Source organism: Vanessa cardui, chromosome 27 (genome assembly GCF_905220365.1).
Source record: "Vanessa cardui chromosome 27, ilVanCard2.1, whole genome shotgun sequence".
In the NCBI taxonomy this organism is placed as follows: domain Eukaryota; kingdom Metazoa; phylum Arthropoda; class Insecta; order Lepidoptera; family Nymphalidae; genus Vanessa; species Vanessa cardui.
In genome coordinates, this window is record NC_061149.1 from 1921454 (window position 1) to 1946356 (window position 24903).

At 33.4% G+C, this 24903-nt stretch overlaps 3 protein-coding genes across 3 annotated transcripts; 2 read left to right on the forward strand and 1 right to left on the reverse strand.

Annotated features, from left to right (window-relative positions):
- The first annotated feature begins 380 nt into the window (after positions 1-380).
- On the forward strand, positions 381-1073 carry LOC124540941 (histone H1.1, embryonic-like). The gene has a single exon (XM_047118715.1). The coding sequence runs from the start codon at positions 381-383 to the stop codon at positions 1071-1073; it is 693 nt and encodes a 230-aa protein (XP_046974671.1).
- Positions 1074-8970: 7897 nt separating this feature from the next.
- LOC124541215 (polyhomeotic-proximal chromatin protein-like) lies at positions 8971-18895 on the forward strand. Its single transcript, XM_047119087.1, has 7 exons — positions 8971-9207; positions 12459-12493; positions 14379-14458; positions 14749-16433; positions 16903-17080; positions 17785-17831; positions 18722-18895. Exons 1-7 carry the CDS (start codon positions 9205-9207, stop codon positions 18893-18895), a joined length of 2202 nt encoding a protein of 733 aa, XP_046975043.1. The 5' UTR covers positions 8971-9204.
- Positions 18896-20670: 1775 nt separating this feature from the next.
- Positions 20671-24736, reverse strand: LOC124541207. The gene is made up of 5 exons (XM_047119078.1): positions 24511-24736; positions 23302-23465; positions 22068-22243; positions 21403-21491; positions 20671-21093 (listed from the first exon to the last, which is right to left on the reverse strand). Exons 1-5 carry the CDS (start codon positions 24597-24599, stop codon positions 20682-20684), a joined length of 930 nt encoding a protein of 309 aa, XP_046975034.1. The 5' UTR covers positions 24600-24736; the 3' UTR covers positions 20671-20681.
- Positions 24737-24903: the final 167 nt, after the last annotated feature.

The window sequence follows — 24903 nt, forward strand, 5'->3', positions numbered from 1 at the left end:
TTAAAACATCTAGTTATCCCTTTTACTTATTGTTTTTATCAAGCTATCCTTTTTACTTGTAACGAAATGTAAAATAAACGGTCCCCGGCGCGACACACTTTTTTCTATTGTTTAGTATGGGTATAACATATCTGTTTATTAGAATATCATTGTACTATAAAAAGTAAATTACTTTTTAAAAATAGATTCTATTATCTGTCTCACTTAAACTCGTATCAAGTAGTTATGTGTAAAAGAGACAATACCAAATACACACCTACCCTCAAATTTGTATCAATTTTAATTGTTAGCAAGGTGCTCTCGTTAAAGTATTGCTCGTTTCTTCTTCAGTGATAACAAACAAAGAAATCGGTTTCGTCGCATTCAATAAATCGTTTAAGATGTCGTCAGATGGGTCGGACATCGAAATGCAATCGGCGTTACCGAAAAAAACATTTAAAAAAGCACCAAAAAGTCCAACAGCGGATATCTTAAAGAAGCAAGAAGTAAAAAAGTTAAGTACGAAGGAAATGATTAATCAAGCCTTGATCGATCTGAAAAGTCGCAAAGGGACATCACTGTACGCCATTAAGAAATACCTCGAAGAGAAATATCACGTTGATGTTGAGAAAAATAATTATTTAATCAAGAAATATTTAAAAGCAAGCGTTGAAATCGGAACTATAGTACAAACCAAAGGCGTTGGAGCCACCGGTTCATTTAAACTGGCAGCCGGCAAAGATAAATTAGAGAAAACGAAGAAAAAGAAAGAAAAGAAATCTGAAAAGACAGAAAAATCAAAGCCGGAGAAAACTAAAACGAAAAAGAAAGTTGAATCGAACGATGAAAATAAAAAAGTAGCAAAGAAAATGCCGAAGAAAGTTGAAATCTCAAAAAACGAAGCAACAGATAAAAAAGAAAAAGACGTCACGAAGAAATCTAAAAATAAAAAAGAGAAAGTTGTCAAATCGAAAGCAAGCAAGATGGCGAAAGGCATGCAAACTCCCGCCAAAAAACGGGCCGCCATGATGAAGAGAAAAAGCATTGGTTCGATTATCAAACCGCCTAAAATGAAGCCGAAGGCCGCTGCCTAAAATACCGAAGTTAGTGTTTATTGTGAAATATTGTTTTTAAGTATTATATTGTGACAAATCACATATTAAAATGGATATTATTTGAATAAAGGTATTTTATTTTTTATTTTTAAATATGTATTATAATTCTTATATTGTTAAATTTCAAAATAAATTCATAAAGTTTTAAATGTGAAAGGAGTTTTATTATATTACAACCCGTTAGAAAATATTAGTATTATTAAAAGCTTTAACTGTTATTGTTGCTTTCAGTATCATTTTTAGTTACAACTCGCGCCATCTATTGTTGAATTACAAAACTTCCAATTAAAAAAAAAACTCCAGACCTCTAATTTATTAAAGAGTACAGCTTAATTTATAAATACTTATCTAAATTCCAATTAAACAATAAATATTTCAACATTTGATGCTCATATTTTGATATGTATATTATACGACTTCTGTACTGTCTTGTGTATTTGACTTTTCTCCTGTTACACTTGGAATAGAGCGTGTGTGTGTTGGTTCATCCAGCTTGGTCTAGGTCAAGCGGGGTATGGCCTCGAGGCGTACCGCCTTGCCCGGGCATATCCTCAACGGCAGCCTACAACTGCCGTGTCAATGTGTTTTGGCCCAATGGGTCAGTGTCCCGTGGGCCCAGTGGAATAAATATATATTTAATATAGGAATCGAGTATATATTTATTTACTTTAGTGTGTAAAATAGCTTCACATAACTATTCTCTAACTCATAAACCAATGGGATGTAAATTACACTCGACTGAACATTTCTGTTGTTTTAATAAAAGTAACGCTTAATTACTCCTCGGATGAACAATATATTTTTTACCTACTGTAACTATGTAACAAGGTCTGCTTCCGAACTACTTATGTTATTATAAACAGACACATTTTTATAAACAATTTGATTAAACATAGTACCTGAAAATACTTGACAAATTAATATAAAAAAAAAAAAACAGATTTTTATTTTGTAATTATTTTAATACAAATTATTAAAAAAAAAATAAAACCAATTGACCAATCACAAGTTATTCAAGAAAAGTCAGCAGCCAATTGCAGCTTCGGAATTTATAACACCGTTGCTGTCATTCAGCCTGTATGTATCGGGCTTAATTACTGGTATAGATAAATAAAAAAAAAACTGTCAACTTTTGAGAGTACCTTTAAATGTCAAGCGTTAATGTAAGAACTCTAAACTGACATAAAAAGACCGTGAAATTAAATGTAACAAGCGATATTGACTATAAAATTTATGGCCTTACGTATCAAAATGGCGTCTCACCGAATCTATTCGAATGTAAGGAAAAAGATTTACGTACCTATTTCATACGATTCGCTAATAACTCAGCTGTATTGTGCACTACTAAGAGATTATGATTAAAGTAAATAAAAGTGAAGTAAAAGCCTGTAAATTACCCACTGCTGGGCTAAGGCCTCTTCCATTAAGGAGAGGGTTTGGAACATATGCCAAAAAATACATATTCCACGCTGTTCCAATGCGGGTTGGTGGAATGCACATGTCGCAGAATTTCGATGAAATAAGACACATGCGGGTTTGTTTCCTCACGATGTTTTCCTTCACCGCCGAGCACGAGATGAATTATAAACACAAATTAAGTACACATATAGCGGTGCTTGCTTAGGTTTGAACCCGAAATCATCGGTTAAGATGCACGCGTTGCACTGAGACATCTCAGCTCAGTTGATTAATATATCTTTATTTATAATACGACATTAGTACACTTAACCATATTTAGGCTGTAATTTCACTTCCAAAATTACGATAACAGTTTCGTCAACAACAAAACGTCATTTTAAGCAAATCCACAGACAATATCATAGATTAATCGAGCTCTCGACGAATGGTATCGCGTCAATTTGCCGCCAAATGTTGTTTATTTAACTTTTTCTGTTATCTTTGGAATAGAGTATAAGTCGTTTGTCCAAATTTTACGAGTGAGATGCGATGCGATCTATTACAGAATCGGACTGCGGTTTCGGAATATCGTAGAATCCAAATACAGATACAAAATGCAGGGAAAACCGAAAAATCTCGGAAAATTGTAGGTTTTTTATAGAATATGTTGGCGGACGAGCATATGGGACACCTGATGGTAAGTGGTCACCATCACCCATAGACAATGATGCTGACAGAAATATTAATTATTCCTTATATCGTCAATGCGCCACCAACCTTGGGAACTAAGATGCTATGTCCCTTGTGCCTGTAGTTACACTGGCTCACTCACCCTTCAAACCGGGACACAACAATACCAAGTACTGTTATTTGGCGACAGCATATTTGGTGACTGTGTGGTACCTACTTAAATAGCCTTTCTCAAAGCCCTAACCAAGTAAATGTTTTTACATTTAAATGTTGAAAAAGAGTAACCACTGAGTTTCTTGTTGGTTCTTTTCGGTAGAATCTACTTTCCGAACCGGCCAGCTTCACATAATACATAAGTATTTAGTTGTTAAATGACGATTCAAAAGTGCTTGTAACAGCATATTTGAATAAAATATGTACCTATATTTTGATTTCCTCTAAAGCTTCATTTTTCTTTTCAACACAAAGGCAGTTCTTATTAAAGAGAGCATGTCGTTTAGGGATCAAGGGCCTTCAATTATAATTCAAATAGGTTAACAAAGCTTTACAAAACCTATTGTAAGTGTACTAGCTGTATCCCACGGCCTTGCTCGAGCAAGTTAAATATATTTACAGATTAACTTAAAATATTACGTTAATTTAAGATCATATCCCACAGACATGTATATTTCCTCATTAATGGTAGAAACAACAACAACAGCCTGTAAATTCCCACTGCTGGGCTAAAGGCCTCCTCTCCCTTTGAGGAGAAGGTTTGGAACATATTCCAGCACGCTGTTCCAATGCGGGTTGGTGGAATACACATGAGGCAGAATTTCTATGACATTTGTCACATGCAGGTTTCCTCACGATGTTTTCCTTCACCGCTGAGCACGAGATGATAAAGACAAATTAAGCACATGAATCAGCGGTGCTTGCCTGGATTTGAACCCGCAATCATCGGTTAAGATGCACGCGTTTTAACCACTGGGCCATCTCGACTCAATGGTAGAAAAAAAACGCTTAAATACGTATACATTCATCCTCAATCAGGGTTCCAAATATAACATTTCGCGTTTCTAATTTAACAATGGCGGACTTCCTTACAAACTTTCAACCCAAATAAACAATATTTAACAGCGAAATGACGAGATATCATTGGTCGGTTATATTCATTAATGAATCTGCGACAAAAATTTAATTTATGGGAATTTAGAATTGAAATAAAAAGATAATACTTATACCCTAGTCACTTGATAGTGAAACGCTTGGCCCTTGGAGTAGTGGTGCAAAAAGTTTCATTAAAAGTATAACACCTCGCCTCATTACCTCCACTGGTGACAGGAGGGCTGGTTCGTTTGCCCAGAGGATCGGAATTGCGATTCAACGGGGAAATGCTGCTAGCATTCTTGCCACCATTGCACGCGGTCAAGATTTACACAGTAACTAGTTTTAATTCATATTTGTATATAGTAAGGTGTTTATAATTATTAATTCTTATGTTAATAAATGTATAGAAAATTAATAATAAATATGAGACAAGTCACACATTACTCTGATCCCAATTTAAGTAGCTAAATCACTTTTGTTATGGAAAATCAGAAGTAACGACGGCACCACAAACACCCAGACCCAAGACAACATAGAAAACTAATAATAATCTCTCTCGGCCGGGAAAATTACTAAGAAGTTTTAATTAATGATTTGTATTATTAATGATATTATATCGTAGCTTAACGACAGCTTGAGTATATATTAGGACTGTTGATATTTGATGAAAAGAGGCGTCATTTCATGGCCACAGACGAATTTCTTGTAACACAAATTAAAAAAAGAAATTCGAAATGTTGATAGTGTTTAATTTGACAATCAATAAGTAAGTTTAATGCATTATGTTACAGTATTTTTAGAACCATAAGTAGAAAGTAGTCTAACCTCTAAAATAATTATCTTTAATTTAAAATAACAATCAATCTACCACAAAACAAAAACATTTAGTATACAACACAAATAACTATTAACAATCACATTACACTGTAATAATTAAATTCGCGATCTCAATGTGTCAGCCACGAAACTCCCGCCTTTTTTATTTTTTTTAAGGGAAGTTGTGTGACTTGACGCAGATGTTGCTTGTTTATTCCAACAGTAGGTATATCTTTCTACGCTAGGATCCAAATTAGGATGTTTATGTCCGACGTTCCTGAACACAGTACACGACCTCATATTAAAAGAAAATACTGTAGAATAGAATAGAATAGAAAAGCCCTTCCACCAAGTATTCCTTTAATTTTTATCTAAGTATAGGTACTTCTATACTTAATGTTGTAAATGTGAAAGTGTGTGAGTGTGTGTCTGTCGGTCTGACGCTCTTTAACGACCAAGCCAATGAACCGCATTTGATTTCTTTTCGGACCGAATTGAACAGTTTCTTTCGCCGGTTCTTCTCAGGTCTGGGTGAAACACCATTTTCCGAACCCATCGGCTTTTTCCCGTTATTAGTATGATTATAAACTAGGTGATATTTCTGTCAGTTACTAGATTATTTTTCCAACCCGCTATGTAGTGACGAGTATACGGATTACGGACGTAATGTGTACACATATAATTTTAATTATTATTTTTGTATGATAATAACAAATTTGGACTAAATTTGCCGCCTTAGGCTCCAGCCTACTTAGCCTGTTGGTAAATCCGCCACTTAACCCAAGTGTAATGCTTCCTCATTGAATAAAGGAATTTGAGTTTGATGAAAGTTGATACGAAGCAAATTTAAACTCCTATTACATAGGGTACTTTCTTGCCTAACACATGACAAAAGGCGAGCGAAGCCGCCGGCTAAACTACTATAAAATAAACCTTGTCAGCTGAATGACTATTCGTAATCTGTGATCCAAATCAATATATTAAACTTATTACTTGGCAACACTGACGAAACGTCATTTTGTATGATTATTTTAAATTTGGAATCACCGAGAAGAAACGACTAGAAAATAGTCCGTACCGATATCCAGCTATACTTATAGATTATTAAATACAAGAATTACATTACTTATATTACCTCCAAAATGCGATACTCAATATTACCTAATGTGTTCTGAGTTTTAGGGTGAGTGAGCCAGTGTGAACGAATCTTAGTCAGCACGGTTGGTTGGTGAATTGGTGACGTAAGACTAATACCCTATCATCACCATCATCATTATCAGCCCGTACCCGTCCACTGCTGGACATAGGCCTCTCCAAATGCACGCCACTGTGGTCTTTCTCCGGCTATTCGCACCTAGCTCCTGCCAGCCGCCTTGCGTATATCGTCACTCCACCGTGCCTGAGGATGTCCTACACTACGTTTGCCGAGACGCGGTCTCCACTCTAGAACGCGTTTTCCCCAACGGTTGTCGGTTCTGCGACAAATATGGCCAGCCCACTGCCACTTCAGCTTACTAATCCGGTGGGCTATGTCGATGACTTTGGTTCTTTGACGGATCACCTCATTTCAGATGGGCTAATACCCCATAAAGTGCCAATTCGTCAACTAATTCATCATAAAAAAAAAATACTTTTTTTGTTGCCAGTAGAGTTACGGCAATAACATTATCTATACTAATATTATAAAAGTGAAGGCAGCCATGCTGTCTGCCTCTCTTTCACGACCAAGGAATAGGAAAGGGAAAAGGACATGAGTCTTTTGCATGACACATGACATGTAACACCCTAAAACGCGACCAAAGGCGTAGGCGACGACTAGTCAGAAGTAAAGGGACTACCACCCATAGCACCTAAGATGTTACCTTGTGCTTCCGGTGGTAACGCTAAAATTCAAATGTTTGTTTTGTTAATTAATATCCGCTACGGCTTTATAAGTGTACAATTCATTAATACAGCAATGTTATAATATTTAAAAAGAAAAAAAAATAGTATCTAATGGACCAAGATTCCGAAGATTTCAGCCTACATACAAACAACGTCTTTTAATATTCATATTCATACCCAATATGGTTTCTTGGTGGTCGGGCTTTGTGCAAGCACGTCTAGGTAGGTACCACCCACTCATCAGTTATTCAACCGCAAAATTGTAATTGTAGTTGTTGTATTGTTGTGTTCCGGTCTGAAGGGTGAGTGAGCCAGTGTAACTACAGGCACAAGGGACATAGCATCTTAGTTCCTAAGGTTGGTGGCACATTGACGATGTAAGGAATATTTAATATTTCTTACAGCGTCATTGTCTATGGGTGATGGTGACCACTTACCATAAGGTGGTCCATATGCTCGTCCGCCAAACTATAGGTACCATAAAAAAGAAAAAAATGGTACCATGAAATCATTGTTTTTATTTAGATTTGATACTTTTACCGAAGGTAAATGCTCCCCTAATGTATCCAGAGATTCTTACCATAAATAAATTATTAACAAGGGATAATATTTACAATAATAAAGACAGATGTAAATATAAATAAATCTATATCCTTATTCCCTTATGCAAGGGATAGCAATATTCACAGATACATTACAAAAATGTACTTATTACATCCATTAAATTATTTAAAATCATAACTTAATTACATTTAATTTAATGCATAACGTAATTAAGCCATCAGCGCGTAAATGTATCTAATTGATAAGAATTGGAAATCAAAATGGCGCACAATCAAGTCGTTTGTAAAATAAATTAATTTATTTAAAAAAATAAGACAGCAATCTCAAATTGGCTTAAAGCAATATAAATAACCTATGACTTCGTTCTTACTTGAATACAATACCTTAATGCTTTATAGTACTTAACTGAAAATGAAAAATAAAATGCTACAAATATTATAGTTCTTAAATCCTAAAAAACGTCTTTTAAAACATCTTAGTAATTTGTTTTCAAAACTCTTACAGGAACTATTAAATCGTTCTTTAACAGCTTTATAATATAAACTTACCGACGGTTAAAAGTATTTCTAAAAGATAGAATTAAATGGATAAAATTTGATTTCATATACTGTAATATGATCGAAATGTCTAATACGAGAAGTCAATTCTTCCTACAGATAATATTTTAAATTACGTACATCCAAATGTATGACAAAGACCTAAACAATATTCCTTAAATAAATTAGGTATTTCTACAAAAGAAAAAAGTATTACCAACATTAAAAACATGAATCTTTGTATTTTATTAACGCATAATATAAACCACACACTATAAAGAACCTAATTTATGATGTGTCAATAAAATACCTATTCACTTTGAAATATGAAACCTCTTTGGTTATCTGGTCTATTTAGTTTTAATAGCCGTTTATTTATTGCATTTATTTAGTAAATAATTATCCATTAAGCGTCTCGTTGAGGGATATAACAACGAACGTGTCACGAAGCCGTTATATTTTATAACGACGACATAAAATTCCATATCCAACTCGGTACAGATAAGCAATTCGATGAATTATTTTTATAAATAAACACCAGCCATTCTGCACGGGTGACGTCAACATCAGAACAATACAGTCCAATGTAATATGAGCCTTATGATGATTCAATAAAATACATTATTCATAAATTATAAATGACAAAGCCAGTTTATTACTCAACCATTCCATTTAAAGCGGTAAAAACTAATCACGTCTCTCGTTTTTCTATATATAAATTGTTTATATGCGAGACAGAGATAGGTATAATATTGTCGCGTACTTTTCAGTTGGTTGGAGTGAAACGGGGTCATGGCACGTGTTTGAATTTCGAAACACGTCCCGTCCAATGCGATGCGTCTCTATTCACAACACTATCATTGGTTAGGCGAAAACGGTACCAAGTTGTTCGGTTTTTGTAAAATCGATACTCGCGTCTGGAGTTTTGTTTGGAACGGAGCGATACTGTCGTTATTTTGGTATCGCTAGCGGTTTCGTGGTAAGGGGGCGGTCGATTGTGGAATGGGTGTTTTGTGTTACAGAAGCAGCCATTTCGTCGGGAAAGATATCCGAAGTGAGCGTATTTAGGGCGTTTTGATTCGATTTAGATTGTTTTTTCGGTGTTACGACGAGTTCTGAGCCGGAAATCAAAAATGGTAAGATTTTTATATCATTTTATGTGTTTCTATATGTTACTTTATAACTTGTAACTCGTTTTCTGATGGATGTAGCGATTTATCCTCTATCGACTCGTGTCGCCACACTAAATTTAGTTTTGACTTGGGATAGTGACGTCACGGGAGTGCATTTGGAGATTTTTTATCGATATTTTCTCAAAAATTACTTTTTTATAAGTTTTGTGCTATTGTGTGTGCATTATTATATCATCTGTCACTTTACAGAGTTACTGTTATCGTGTTTACGTTTTTTGTTTACATTTTTTTTTATTTACGATATAAATAAAAAACTTTTGTATGATATTTTATAATTTATATATGCTATAATTACGAGGTTTTGCTGGATTGGTAATAAAGCTATAACAGTTAAATCACTATTTTATGCATATCATGTTAATTGGACCTGTTACCTGTCTCTCTCTAACACTATGTAAGTGCATTATATCTGTTTCTGTCACTCATGTAGCTTATTTATAAAGTTCGCTTGGGATTTGTTGCGCCCCCGGGGCGCTCTATATTGGCATTAGTGCTGGGACATTTTTGAGAATTTATCGATATTTTTTTTTGAAATGAGATAGAGTTTTATAATACCTTATTAAAAATATATGATTTTCTATTTCAAATCTTAATGTGTATTAATAATTTAACCTCATACAAATATGTTAGTAAATCTATACTCTAAAAAAGGAGTTAAGAATAAAATAAAATTAAAAAAAAATTGTAAATGATACATATATGTCATATAAATTTAAAGTTGCATATATATAATACACTTGGTATTTTTGTGTAAGAAAATTAATGTCAATCTTTAAATAAATTGTGTTTCGTATTTTGACCTATTTAATATCTTAATTATAAAATCATAAAGTTTTATTAATAAAAATAACTAATAATAATAATAATAAACACATCGATAGCATTCCTACCTAAAAGTAGGACGTCACTAACAAAAAATAAAATGTCCGCCGTCTACCGAAGGGGAACCGCTCCATCCATTATTAAAAACAAACAAATATTAAAATGGACACTATCGCCTTGTCTATAAAGCTCAATTTTCAACATCCAATGAATCTCTATGAACTCGTTTAAAACTGAAGCAATTTTGAACCTTATGGCTAAGCACTAAGGGATATAGTATTTGTATTGAAATAGTGAATAAATATATTATCGAATATTACGAAAGGATATTTTAAATAGGGCGGGGGAAAAGGACATATTTGTTAGAGAGAGACAGACGATTATTATTAGTCAGGTAATAAGTTTGCGTGGCATAATCCCTTTTTCTATAGGTTTTTTGTTTCTCTATTGTAAGTACTTACCTATTAGTGAATTATAAAATGGCTACCGTTTATCTTTGCAACTATTATTACATACGAGCATTTGTCGATTAATTCGTACTATTCTCAAAAAAAAAATTTAGCCAGTATTTTTTTTATTATTATAAAAAATAGAATACGATTTAAAAATTACGTAATTTAAAAAAAAAAATTATAATGTCAAAACAAATAAATTGAAAAACACAGACTATACAGATTAGTAGTAGTATTGAAACACAGATAGTATTTTTTATTTATTTAAAAAAAAGGAATTTCATTGAAATTATAGGTCAATCGCATTTAATTAATATTATAATCTTCTGTTATAAACAGAATAATTCGCCATGTTGAAAAATATTACCTTTTTTACAAAGGCAACATAATTTAATGTTTCATTTTGTGACTTGACAGGTCATACTTTCGTCGCCATATTTGATATTTCGTTGAATATTTTTTAAAGTTTTTATATTAAGAATTGTAACTAAAATATTGTATTATAATACCAATCATATTCTTATATTATATTAATCTAAAATAACAACTTAAAATTGTGTTGCCATGCTAAAATTCTTAGCGGCATCACGGCTTATACGATTGTGACGTTTTAGTTTTACGCGGGAAAATACAAAAAATTAACGTCAAGACGAAGTTAAAAATGGCAGTAAAAATATAGTATTCCTATTGGATATATAATATTTAATACTGATGGGCATTTTGTTATTTGAAATACGTTATTTTTAAATGTTTCAATCTAATTTCAAAACAAATATTTTTATTAATTGTATCCTAAAACAAGATGAGGATGTATGGATGAATATTTATGAAATTCAGTATTATGATAGTTAGATAGGAGAAATAAACATCTACATATAGTTATTTATTTAAAATTAAATATAGTTTTTATTTAAAACCGATAATTTTCTTAATAACACAGTCAAAATAATTAAAAAATTCTTAAGGAGAAACCACCTGGGTCCACAGTCAGAATTGAATTTAAAAACAAACTAAAAAAAAAACAAGTTTTGATTTGCCGCCATTTTGAATTGCCGCCAAATTAAGAATCAAGATTGTATCGTAACGACTTACGCGCACCAAAAATATGATTAAGTTCAACTTGTTGAAAATGTATATGCAATGCGCCACACTTACTTACTCGTTAAGATATATTTATTATTTAGAAAATATATTCGAGTAAGCATTATATCTCTACCGTTGTGTGAGCGCGTAAGAAACACCGCAGCAGCTACCATCAAAAAATTGCTAACCATTTTATTGATCTGTATTTCACTTAGATATGTGTATGTGTTATTACAAATACAAGGATTTATTACATTTTTATCGAATTGTTGACGATTTTGAGTTAGAAAACATATATCTGTTTATAGAGACATAGATTAGAGTATAACATCTATAAGCTCATTTCTTCGGATGTTTGCATGAACCAAAAAAAAAACAAATTTTAAGTTTAGAACTGTATAAGTATCTGTCATAAACGCGCGGATTACAGACCGAACAAAAATTGAATTTCGAATATCAAGTTTCCTTCGAAACAGTTACAATTATTAAAATTCACCTTTTTATCATGAGACATTCTGATGACTTCAAAAGTGTAGGAATAAAAAGACACTTATTACTCAATCGATCGTAAATGTTTTAAAAACGGACTTTACTGTCATAAGCTTTTAAGATTATTAGGTTTGTTCTGATCGTATGTTTTTTTTTAATACGGCTTTTGATATTGCAATATCAGACCGCACTTATTCAGCCAATGCATGCTTCAAATATAATAAAAAAATATAATGAATGTCACTTTACGTTCTTAAATTAAACGATAGAAATCTTTATCGAGTTTCGACTTTATTTGATAATAATACGATTAAAAAAATCTAAATAACTTTTTTTTATTTGTTACAGATGCAACAGCAATTGTATCAACAAGAACAGCCCGGGTAAGAATTATTCATAACATTATCGTTAATTTGAAAATGGAACGTTAAACTGTCCATATGACAGAAGCGTTTATGGCGTCAGCCTTAATTAAAGATCTATCGGTAGACAACATTTGTTTCTAATATCGAATAATAATCTATTATAAAATAATAATCTATGGCCTTTTGGTACAAATAAATGCCAAAAAAAGACAATATTTGTTGAATTTATTTTTATATTGTTTTACTTCTAAATAAGGGCATATATTGGCAGAATGTTTTAGACATGTGCAGATTACTTTCCGATGTTTTCTTAGATAAATTTGGTCGTGGAGGTCATGTCAGGAATATGACGATAATAATAACACAGACTTATTTCCTGGTAAAATATGGGTACTCGTGGTAATTAACAAACATTTAGTAACAATATTTAGCTAGGAACTAGAACAAAAATATAGCCCAGAAAGTTGTTAAATACTTGCGCGCTCAGAAGGGGTAATGGCCAAGTTTAAATTACAATCAAAATAGGGAATAATATTTTATTTCTTTCGTGTATCAATAGTTCTTATCATTCTTCTTTAATTTGTATTTTTCGTAAATTTCGATAGAAATCCTTTTTTATTCGGTCTCTCGAAAAATTTTTTTTTATTATTTTTATTTAAAAGTATGCGTGTACGTTTCAATTATTTAGTTTAAAATCAATGGAAAAAGAACAAGACTGTTCTGTCTGATTTTTTTAAATCTACTAACTTATAGGGACTCCAAGTTTAGTTGAACCAAAAAAACACATTTTACTAATTAAATATTTTTTATGTTAGCTTGTTCGATTTAAAAACCTCGGCTTATTGCCAAAAACGCTTCGAAGAGATTCTCTACAGGGTTGCCCTTGCTTTTACTCCGAAACGAAGACATTTGACTATCCATGAATAAGATCAATAATTTTGTATAGATTACAAAATTTAGATGTTTATCTTCAATGTATTCTAGCAAAAACGCAAATACAGCTGAATTTATTAGGCGTAATAATTGAGGATATTTCCAATGCTTAGATAAACAATGAAATTCATGAAATATAAAATGCGTTTTGATTGTCACGCGAATCTTTTGGCGTAAATAAGCGTCAACTGTCACAATTGCACTGCTTTGCTCTGCGTAGTTGGGTTTGCGTTTGCGTGCGTATGCGTAATTTTCAGTATTTGCTTCTGCATATGGATGTTTTTTGCATTTTATGTATAATTTTATCTACACAACATTGAAAACTACACGTCTTTATTCTGTAACGGAGCTAACCCTTAAAATTATAAGCAATACCATTGATTTATGACTAAAATACCCAGTAAACCCTTGCATAACGCCAATACGACTCTATGACTGTATGTATGTATGTATGGATTCAAGAATCAAATGATTGACGCGTGCGTCAGTTTGGTTAAGAAATTATTCGATTTACAGTAAAATCTGGGCTAAAGCTTTTCTAAAAAGATGGATATATTCGTAATCATAAGTTTTTGTTTTCAAATTGTTAGTACTTTCCACTTTTTCTAAATTAAGCAATAAGTAAAATGAATACACAAGACTTTTGTTACGTTTTAAAGTAAGTTTTGCGTTAATTTTTGTGAGTTCGATCCTCACTCTTGGTATGTATTTAGAATAATAATGGTGTCTAATACTAGATAAAAAGGACTGAGATACACCATCTCTATTCCTGGGTATTTTAAGAGTACTAACGATACGTAACACCTGAACAAAAGCATGAAAGGCTTATTAATGTCCAAATGCCCTCATAATATAATTTTCAGTACGAATGATAGTAATAACATTGTATCGTTGACTGTTCTCACAGTTTTCATACATTAAAAATAGCTTTATTCTCTTTAACGATGATTTTTTTTCATCTCCTGTTCAGAACACAAGATACATCAGGGCATCAGATGGTACTATGTCCTGTACGAGTGGTTTATGAGACTCCGATGTTAGTCCAACAAGGTGAGACAACTAGCTAGGTTGAAATATATTTGAATAAATTCATTATCAATTTCTTCTGATAAGCAATCTTTGAATATAAGTGGATGATAAAATGCTTCATCGCACGCATTTTGAGATAGAAAATATGTAAGATTTTTCTCTGGAGAGTATTCTTGCCCATAAAATACAGAATTAAGATGAGTTTGAGACAGTTTTAATTATTTTAATATATTTATATATTTGACAATAATAATAAGTAGTTGAATCAATTAATGCAAAGATAATAAATGACACAAATGTTATATTTTCAGGAGAACAAATGCAACAAAATCAAACCATATTCATCAACCCACAAAACCCACCACCATGGATACAAAACAGAGCACAAGTACAAAATCAAGTAATATACGTCCAACATATGCCAAACTACATGCTACCGACACAACAACACATCGACCCAAATCAACTATACATACAAAACTATAGTTACCAAAACATGCCACAAATGTTGATTCAAAATCCACAAGAACAAATTCGGCCAATGCAGATGACACCGTCACACGTAAACCAGGGAACACAGCCCGCTATTGGTCAAAATGTACAAACTCAAAGATTGGTACCAAATATAACTGCAATGTCTAATACACTCAATATAGTAAATACAGCACAGAATCAAAACAATCTTATGAATAGACAAATTGTGCATAATCAAATGACAAATCTAAACGAAATCGTCAGCAATGTTAAACAAGAGAATTTAGGACAAAACATGTACCGACAAGTCTCGCAAACTATGCAACAGGATCCTAGGAATCAGATGCAACAGACTGTCACTATAGTTCCGAATAATATTCAAAGACAGACACAGATATACGAGCAGAACATTAGCCAAATGCAGCAAATACCGCAACAAAACGTCACAAACATTCAAAATTACCAAAACGCCATTATGAATGTACAGGAAGCAAGGAAACTACCGGCTACTGTCAATAAAAATATCAGTTATAATGTCGTCCATCCTAATATATCCGTTAAGGGACCACAATCATTTAGACCGATACAGCCAAGAACCAATCAAATAAGAAACAGCGGACCACAATTCATCTCAGCTCAACCAACTACTAGTTTAATTCAACCAGCTATGCCAAATATGGTAAACAAAAATGTTCCTCGTAAAGTAACGTCCAATAGCGCTAGTCAAATGACAAATACGATTGCTATATCAACCAATGGGAAGATTGAAGGAAATAGTATAGTATTCAACAGAAAAAGAAAAAGCGAATCGCCTGATGAAATACATAAAAAGATATCGATTAGTAATACTCCTGAAAATCCTATTATCATTAAGAAGATTGAAAATGTTACAAATCCAGTAATATGTTCAGATATCGGTGTAAATACGAGTCCAGTACATAAACCAGACGGTAGAATAACTATAAACAATTTACAAATAACACCATTGAATCCGATGAACAATCAAAACGCAAAAATAAAAGAAGAACTAGCCAAAAAACCTATAAGTTATCCAAAGGAACCACAGAATGTCATTAGAAATAATATAGTCCCGAGTTCAGTTCCTAATAGTGTGCCAGCTGATAAGGATAAACTGATAAGAAACACTGTTTACACTCAAGCACGAGGAAGAGTTCTCAGTGATAAACAGACAGTTGCTGAAGTTAGCAAACCAGAAGTACAACCAATCAACATAATTTCAAACTGTCCTGTCCCAAGTATATCAACTGAAGTTAGTCAAAAACAACAAATTAAAGAAAATAGTGAAGAAAAAATTAAACCTGAAGAACCTAATAAAACAAGTAGTGCCAGTAGTCCCATCATAGCTGAAAAGAAACCCTTGAAAACTGAGGAGAATATAGTTCCAAATATGAACTCAAATGAAAAATTAACGGACGATGCTAAATTAAAAGAAGATAGAGATTTTATACTAAACCACGTTTTAGACGGTTACGTGATACAAGAGTCAAACATAGCATTTCCTGTAAGTACATAATTAGCTTTTATTATTTATAAAAATAACTAGTACTCGTCCGCGTCTTCGCTCGTGTTTTAAGGTGTTGGTAGCCTTTGTCCTTCTATGGAGTTCAAGTTTGCTTCATACCAAATTTCAACAAATTCAGTTCAGCGGTTTGGTTGTGAAAGAGCGCCAGACAGAGATAGCAAACGGTTAAAATACGTGATAAAGTAAATTTGTGTGTATATCTTGAATGAATATCGTGCTCGGTAGTGAGGCATAACATCATGAGATAACCTGCACATTAGAACATCATGGTAGAATAATCTCCAAAACTTCTTCTTTTAGAGGAAATGAAGGCTTTGCTTACACTATCATAGATAATCTTCTCTCTCTCTCTAACTCTGTCTTACTAAGTTTACTAATAAATGATTTACAAGTAACAGATGAAACATTTAGAATTATATCAATTAACAACTTTAATTTCGTATTTCAGATAAGAAAACCATTAAAAGAGAAACCATTACCAAACAATTCAGACGAGACTGAAATTAAAGACTTGAAGGAGGTGAAAACTGATGGAGGCGTTAAGAATAATAGCAAAATATTAAACATATCGTACTTGCAAATAAAAGATATAGAAACTATTCAGAATGATAGCGTGGAGGACAAAGGTAATGATCAGCTGTTTTAATATGTTTATATCTAATATTGCTTTATTAATTAGTGGTAGGCCTTTGTGGAAGTCCGTTTGGGTAGTAGCATCATAAGATATTCTACCGCCAAACAGTATTATTGTGTTCCGGTTTTGAAGAGTGAGTCAGTGTAACTACAGGCACAAGGGATTTAACATCTTATTTATTTATTCTTTCAAAATGCTTTATTGCAGAATATATAAATAAGTAAGAGAAGCACAACATATTAGATAACGCCATATCTCTCACAGACAACCTTTCGTGATACAAGCTCGGTTCCTATGGTTGGTGGGGCGAATGGTTAAATATTTCTGACAGTGTTATTGTCTATGGGTTGTGGTGACCACTAACCATTAGGTGGCCCATTCGCTCGTCCATTTAGCGATTTAAATGAAAGAATACCATTACTCTCTCAAACAGCCACATTTAATATTATTGCTTTCCGGTTAAAGAGTGAGAGAGCCAGTTCATTTAGAGGTACAAGAAACATAACATCTTAGTTCCCAAGATTGCTGTCGCATTTACGTGGTTAACAATTTTAACAATGCCGATGGTACCATTTGAAGGCTAACTGTCAGTTTGTCTACTTACATGTGATAAATAAAGGATAAATAAAGATTTATTTGAAATATTTTAAAGTTGTAATGTTATTAACTAATCATATTATTTTTTTGAAATTTCAGAAAATCCATTTCATACACTACAACCGAGCGTCGTTAAATCATGGACGGTAAGAAAACTTATCTTTATCTAAATTTTATTTTGAGTAAGTCGCGTTTACGGCGAGTTAATGACATTTAATCAATTATAAACGAAATCATCACACCGTATCGTCCATAAACTCTTTTTATTAGTATTTTTTATTGAGCAACAAATATTGGCCAAATAAAATGGCCTGTAACTGTACTACTTCTAGTCTAATCTCTTTGCTCCGTTTTCCGGTTAGGAAGTAAACATATGACAAAATGTAACCTGACTGTAAACATGCATGATTTCCTCACGATGATTTCTATAACTGCCAAGCACAAGATGGAAATTAATTAAAGCACAGTCAGAGTAAGAAAACCTTCGTTAGTTTTCAAATTCATTCCTTTACTGAGTCTTTAACTCTTAGTACCTTTTGAATCTAAGCATCAAATCATTGCAAAGCAATATGTCATTCTCGATCGGTAAAGCAGATTATCGTTTATACTGAGCACACGAAAATAGATCTTAAGGTGACGAACCTTTACCCTTTACTTGGTGTTAGAGCTTTGTGCAAGTGCCTGGGTAGGTACCACCCCCTCTTCAGTTATTCTACCGCCAAATAACAGTACTCAGTATTGTTGTGTTCCGGTTTAAAGGGTGAGTGAGCCAGTGTAACTACAGGCACAAGGGACATAACATCTTAGTTCCCAAGGTTAGTGGCGCATTGACGATGTAAGGAATAGTTAATATTTCTTACAGTGTCATTGCGTATGGGTGATGGTGACCACTTACCATCAGGTGGCCCATGTGCTCGTCCGCCAACCTATAACATAAAAAAACCCAGACTGTACAATAAATAAAAACAATATATCATGAACTCTACAAAACAATTAATATAATAATAATTACATTAATCCTATTTGTTATTTACAGGCTGAACAATTAGAAACTCATTTGAGAAAGTACGGATGGAACGAAACAGTATCGGTGTTGCAGGAACATGAAATCGATGGCGAGTCATTGCTACTGGTATCGAAAGGGCAACTCTTGACGATAGGTGTTAAAGATGAACACGCCGAAATTATTAGTCATTTCGTTAAGAGTTAATATTAATTATCTATATTCTAGTACGACACAACTTAGATGTAGCATCGGCTAATTCAAAAAAACCGATTACTGCCGATTTATACAACCAATAGAAATAGCTCCCTATCGCGCCATTAGACGCTATTCGTCGCTATAGATTCTCGTGTTAAATTGACGAATATATTAGGTCATACGATATTACATATTGTTACGTTTGTGTAAAGATGATATTCACATGAGAAATGAAGATGTGATCGGTTTTACGAATTTTGCCGATGCTACATCTAAGTTGTGTCAATAGCAAAAAGTGTACAGAATTGACACTTGTGACCTTGATGTCACTCACATATGTCACCATCTAAATCAGTTTTTTCATCGAGAAATTGTGACAAAATAGCTTTTTAAACATCGGTTAAAAGGAGGGGTAAATATACTAGTATTTCCTTAATTCATTTGGGGCATTGCCACTGTTCTTTTTTTTAATTGTTGTGAGAAATTCTCAAATTAAATCGAAGACGGAAAGGATTACCGTTATAGATTAGTGGAATTGACCCCCAGTTGGTCGTAATAGCTCTACAAAGCAAATCGTATGGGAAGTGTCAATCTAAAATTTCTATTAACTCCTGCAATTTAAATATAGAATATACAAAAGTGTTCAAATGCCGGCCTCTGATCTTGTTTTTGCTAAATTTGTTAAAGAAAGGCGTAAAATATAATATTGTAGGTTGGTTAAGTTCGTGATAGTATTTTATTTATATAACAATGTTACTGAGAACTTTTGCACTGATTAGGCGTTGGTACATTTAAGGAATCTTCATTGTACATAAGTCACCAACTGTACGCTTTTGAAAAACGCCACTAGACAATTCTACATCTTTAAGAAGAACTACGTAATTGTTTCTTGAATATATGACGAATATATATGTAAATAACTCAATACCAATGTTATTCGGGTATTACCTTTGTGACGTCATCTGGTTGTTGCTATCGTTAGCAAGGACGCTTCAAAAGTATTCGGAAAAGGATCATGACAGTAAATCGATGTTTTTGTTGAAATTAAACTTTGATCGTTTTTTTTCTTGTTCTAATTTCAAACAGATGCACTTTAATTATTTCTAAAAGGTAGTATCGTAGCAATAGTGGAATTATGTGAGAATTATTTATTACTGACTTACGGCGATACGCCCTTTTGTTACGTGCAGTCTATTATATAATTATTGTGACATTTCACGTTCGCATTTCTGCGTGAATTTTTTTTCTTATAGTCCTAAAACAGATAATCCTTCGACTATCCGGCTAAATTTGCTTAAAAAAAAACTTCCAATGGGCATTCGATCTCTAAAGTAAGACTTAAGGAATAGACAAAATTGTTATCGTTTTTAATTATAAATTATATAAGTTTGTAAATATTCGAACTTGGCCCACCCACTGCCGTGCACTTAAGTTTCATAAAAATATGGTGATTAGCATTTAAATGTAATTAATTTAATAATAAGCAATGTAAATATGGATAAGGGTGTAATATTAGTCTTCCAATAAGTGTTATAGTTGAATTTTGTACATTGTCTAAAAATTGTAATATAAATTAAAATAAAATAAAATGAATTATGATACACAAATTTTTTCATTCCTTGATCCCAAAAAATTAAAAAAAAAACATTCTAAAATTAAAATGATAAAAATCTGTGACATTATATCTTTTTTTATTATTACCATGTTTTAAAAAAAAACGAAACAATTTGTAAATAAATCACTGATCACAAAGACAGAAAAAAAAACAATCATTAAAACCTCCTTTCATAAACAACTAATTTCGTTTCCCAGACTTTCCCATGAAGTTAACGACTTGAGCGAACGGCGTGAATTTCCCGCGCCTTATTCTTTTTTTCATCGCCATTTCGGGCACGATGTCATCCGATTCAGCCAACGACGAATCCATATTCTTTGACATAACCTCCTCCGAAGCGTCCGTGTCGACTTTATCTGTGTCTGATAACTCTCTGTATTTCCTGTTATCTATTTTACATTTCCCTTGATTATATTCACGACGATATTTTAGAGATTCCGGTGAGCCATACTTTTGTTCCGGCGGTTGACACATCAAAGTGTCATAGAAGTATTTATCGGCGCGGCAGTCCTTTGCAGGGGATTTCTGATCGTCGTCAGAACTCTCGTTCGAAGAGTGGGGTGACCCTTGACAATATTTCTTGATCCTTTGACTGGAAATACAAAAACAAATTTACTATATTTTTTTACTATAAACTATTTACTTTCCCGCTTTTTAGGGACTGGTTGACCAATAATGATTCCGTCGTGGCAAAATATTTTTCGATGACATTGTATTACTTTTAAATCCAGAAATGCTCTCTAAACTATACAAGTGATTTGTGAAGCGCCCTATTCCCTTGCCCAGCTGTGGGATGTATCTTTCGAATAATTGTGGCAATAATCGCTTCCCTGTTTTACGTCTCTATTATTCATCTATATAATTATACAGAATTATAATAATATGAAAATAATACTCTTACCCCCTCTTAGTATCTCCAACTACGGATGCGACCCCAGTACGTGGCGAATGTGGTGGTACCACACCACCTGATGTCTCATCTCCTACACCCTATTGAAAATAAATTGGTTGACATACTATCTTAAATCATTATTTACTACGTATTTACTATGTACAGTCGGGGTAAGAAAAGGTTCGTCACCTTAAGATCTATTTTCGTGTGCTCACTATGAGCGAAAACCTGCTTTACCGATCGAGTATATATGAATCTGACAGACATATTTTAACAATTCACTAGAAAATATCGTATCTAATTTGAATATGGAATGTCTAATTAAAACGCCATTAAAAAGATTTCATGTTGACATAAAACTAGACGTAGTCAGAAGATGTCACACAATTTTGAACCAAGTTATCATACCGTGTAAGTTTCATTTTATATAGCTGTCAATTTAGTGCTTTAGTTTCAAAAGGTACTAAGAGCTTAAGGCTTGATAAAGGAATTAATTTGAAAACTGACGAAGATTTTCTCACTCTGACTGTGCAAACTACTTATTATTTTCTTAGAAATATCATTAAATTAAAAATTGAGTCACTGCGAAAGACAAAAATCCTCAATTAATTATTAAATGGAAGCACTTGGCGATTCTTATGAGTATTTCAGAAGAAGTAGAAAAATCGACTTACTTTACCAGCCATGTGGAAATAACAATGAGTGATCCTCTCGACGTCTGCCCAAGCGACGAGGAAACGTGCCATTGTTAGGGGAATCTTCGGTAGGAAGTTGGAGTGGAATTTCCCCTGACAGTATATCGTGATCACGTCGGTATCCTTTACTTCGAAGACTATTCGAAATATCGTGCCTGGAAACGTTGTTCTTAATTTAAAAAAAATGGTCCTCTCGACAGGATTTTGTACATGGCCAATCTTGAAAAGAAGCCATAAAGCCCATTTGTGGGCTGTTTTCAGAGGCGGCGTAAGGCGTGGGCGGTGTGGGCCACGGCCTCGCGGTGCAAAGGGCCTCGCGCCCGAAATTTGAGGGATCGGGATCGCAGTACAGAAAAAAAAGAAGGACCTCGCAAACGGTATTTTGCCCACATTAAGATTCGATCTTGCGCCGCCACTGGCTGTGTTGATTGTTGCAACACAGATACTCCTCATTGTCTCTGATGATGATCTCTGATGGGACAGTCCATCACGAAAGGAAGATTGCATACGAAATGATCGGCTATACATGCTATCTCAAACAGACAATGAGAGATCTACTATCGACGACCTGTGTGGTCGAGTGGTGTCTACACCGGTTGTCATTTGTACGCCACTCCGAGGTCCCGGTTTCGATTCCCGACCGAGTCGATGAAGTTTACCATTAGTTTTCTATTTTGTCTTGGGTCTGGGTGTTTGTGGTACCGTCATTACTTCTGATATTCCATAACACAACATTGAGATCAGAGTAATGTATGTGATGTTGTCTCATTTATTTACTCTAACTCTGTGCGATATTGACTAAAATATTTACAGAATTTATTGAATTCACGTATAAATGGCGTATCTAAATAACTCGCTTGTCAAATTGTCACGCGTGAAAAACGAAGTGAATTATTGCAGTCTCACTGTTGATTATACAGCCGTTCACAAGGGAGACAATCCATAAGTACTAGAAATATTATAGTCAACAAGTGTATGTGTACAGGTCTTCAGGTTTACTCTATTCCCTTTATCTCGTAATTGCGGGCTCAAAAACAACCGTACATAGTTTCCGGATATGAGTCCCACCCAGTGAAACTAGTTTTTAAATCCATCACCGTGGAATCTGAGGATTTTTTAATCAACCTATTCCAAATTTCCCCGAAAACACAAGACGGATGGCATTTTGTATTGTTGTTATAAATAATTAATTGAATTATATTTCAATACTAACCAGGGACAAACATATTATAATTAGTATCCAAATTCCCGCTACCAATCCATACGCCATTCCGCCTCGAGAGGGAAATGATGTTATCCCTATGGAACCGGACGTCAAAATGGAGCACCACGTCACGGGGCTCTTCGCCTTCTTGGGTGCAAAGATTTACCGACATTCTAAATTTAAAAAAAAAAACATTCATAAAAAAAAAACATTTCGTTTTATGACTACCGCCAAATAACAGTACTAAATATTGAAATAAAACTAGCACTTTACAGCGTTCGTGGTCACGGGTAGACCCGTCTACCCGTGAGTGACCACGAACGCTGTAAAGTGCTCGAAACGTCGGGATGTTAAAAATAATTAATATACGCGATTCAAATCCGTTATAGCTAAGTTTTATTTCAATGTGTAATCGCGAAAATTTAAGACAACATTAGTACTCAGTATTATTGTGTTCCGGTTTGAAGGGTGAGTGAGCCAGTGTAACTACAAGCACAAGGGACATAACATCTTAACTCCCAAGGTTAGTGGCACATTGAAGATGTAAGGAATAGTTAATATTTCTTACAGCTTCATTGTCTATGGGTGATGGGGACCACTGATGGTAAGTGGTCCCCCAACCTGTCGAGTGGCTGACGAGCCAAAATATACCATAAAAAAAAGGATATGTTACTAAAAATCTCAAAATACAATAATCATAACCGTAATAAATAATTTCTTCCTTCTTATAATAATTGCTATTTCTATACAGATAAGTCAAGAAATTAAAAATGCCGCCTAGGCTGATTTTATTTGATTCAAATTGTCATGCTTGGCACAGACTATTGTTAACTACCGAATTCTAAAAAAGAGGAATAAAATTTAAATTTTGCTTAATGTTAATTAACATAAATTCGGCTAAAAAGTTTTAAATGGCTAGGACAGTTGCTGATTTAATTTAAAAATTAAATATGTGCATTTAATCAATGATACCCAGTGATTTGTTCATATTACTCTAGCAACATTTTTATTCATTGAAAAAAAAAATTAATGCCAAAGTAGTCTTGTCTGCCTTAAACGATATTTAAATTAAAAAAAAAAAAATATTTTTTTTTAGTAAGTTTAATGCATCTGCGCATAAAATAATAGTACTTTTCTGTTTTGTCTAAGTGTTGATTTCTTTGAATATTATTTTAATAATCATATATATTTATATACCACATTACAAAAAGGTCTTACTTTCTAGCATTTTCCTTGATTTTACCGCCTATTTCTATTCTGTCCCCAACACTAAGCACTCCTGGAATATTTGCAGTGAACACCGGCATTTTGACGTTAAATCTATTGAGTTTATTTTATAACGCGCCCCAGCTCTCTTCAAGTCAGGGCCGGTTATATTCTTGGTCATTTTGAACGAAAAATTTATACATAACACCGATTTATTTGATGTTTGTTGTTAATTTACTTTTTTAGGTAGATTAGATTGACAAATGTCAAAAAATAAAACGTACATATTTTTTTTTTCAAATATATAAAAATAGTATTTGCTCCACTACATTATTCGGTATTTGTTTTTTCATTAATGTCATTTTCGTACAAAAAGTAAAGCCTCCGTGACATGTTAGGTCAGTG

Bases quoted from the DNA above. Each gene is read 5' to 3' on its own strand.
- LOC124540941 (XM_047118715.1), top strand. From the start codon at position 381: ATGTCGTCAGATGGGTCGGACATCGAAATGCAATCGGCGTTACCGAAA.
- LOC124541215 (XM_047119087.1), top strand. The intron at 16,434-16,902 runs GTAAGTACATAA...TTCGTATTTCAG, and splicing joins AGTCAAACATAGCATTTCCT to ATAAGAAAACCATTAAAAGA. The intron at 17,081-17,784 runs GTAATGATCAGC...TTGAAATTTCAG, and splicing joins TGATAGCGTGGAGGACAAAG to AAAATCCATTTCATACACTA.
- LOC124541207 (XM_047119078.1), bottom strand. From the start codon at position 24,599: ATGCCGGTGTTCACTGCAAATATTCCAGGAGTGCTTAGTGTTGGGGAC. The intron at 23,466-24,510 runs GTAAGACCTTTT...TTTTAAATTTAG, and splicing joins ATCAAGGAAAATGCTAGAAA to AATGTCGGTAAATCTTTGCA. The intron at 22,244-23,301 runs GTTAGTATTGAA...CAACGTTTCCAG, and splicing joins TTATAATATGTTTGTCCCTG to GCACGATATTTCGAATAGTC.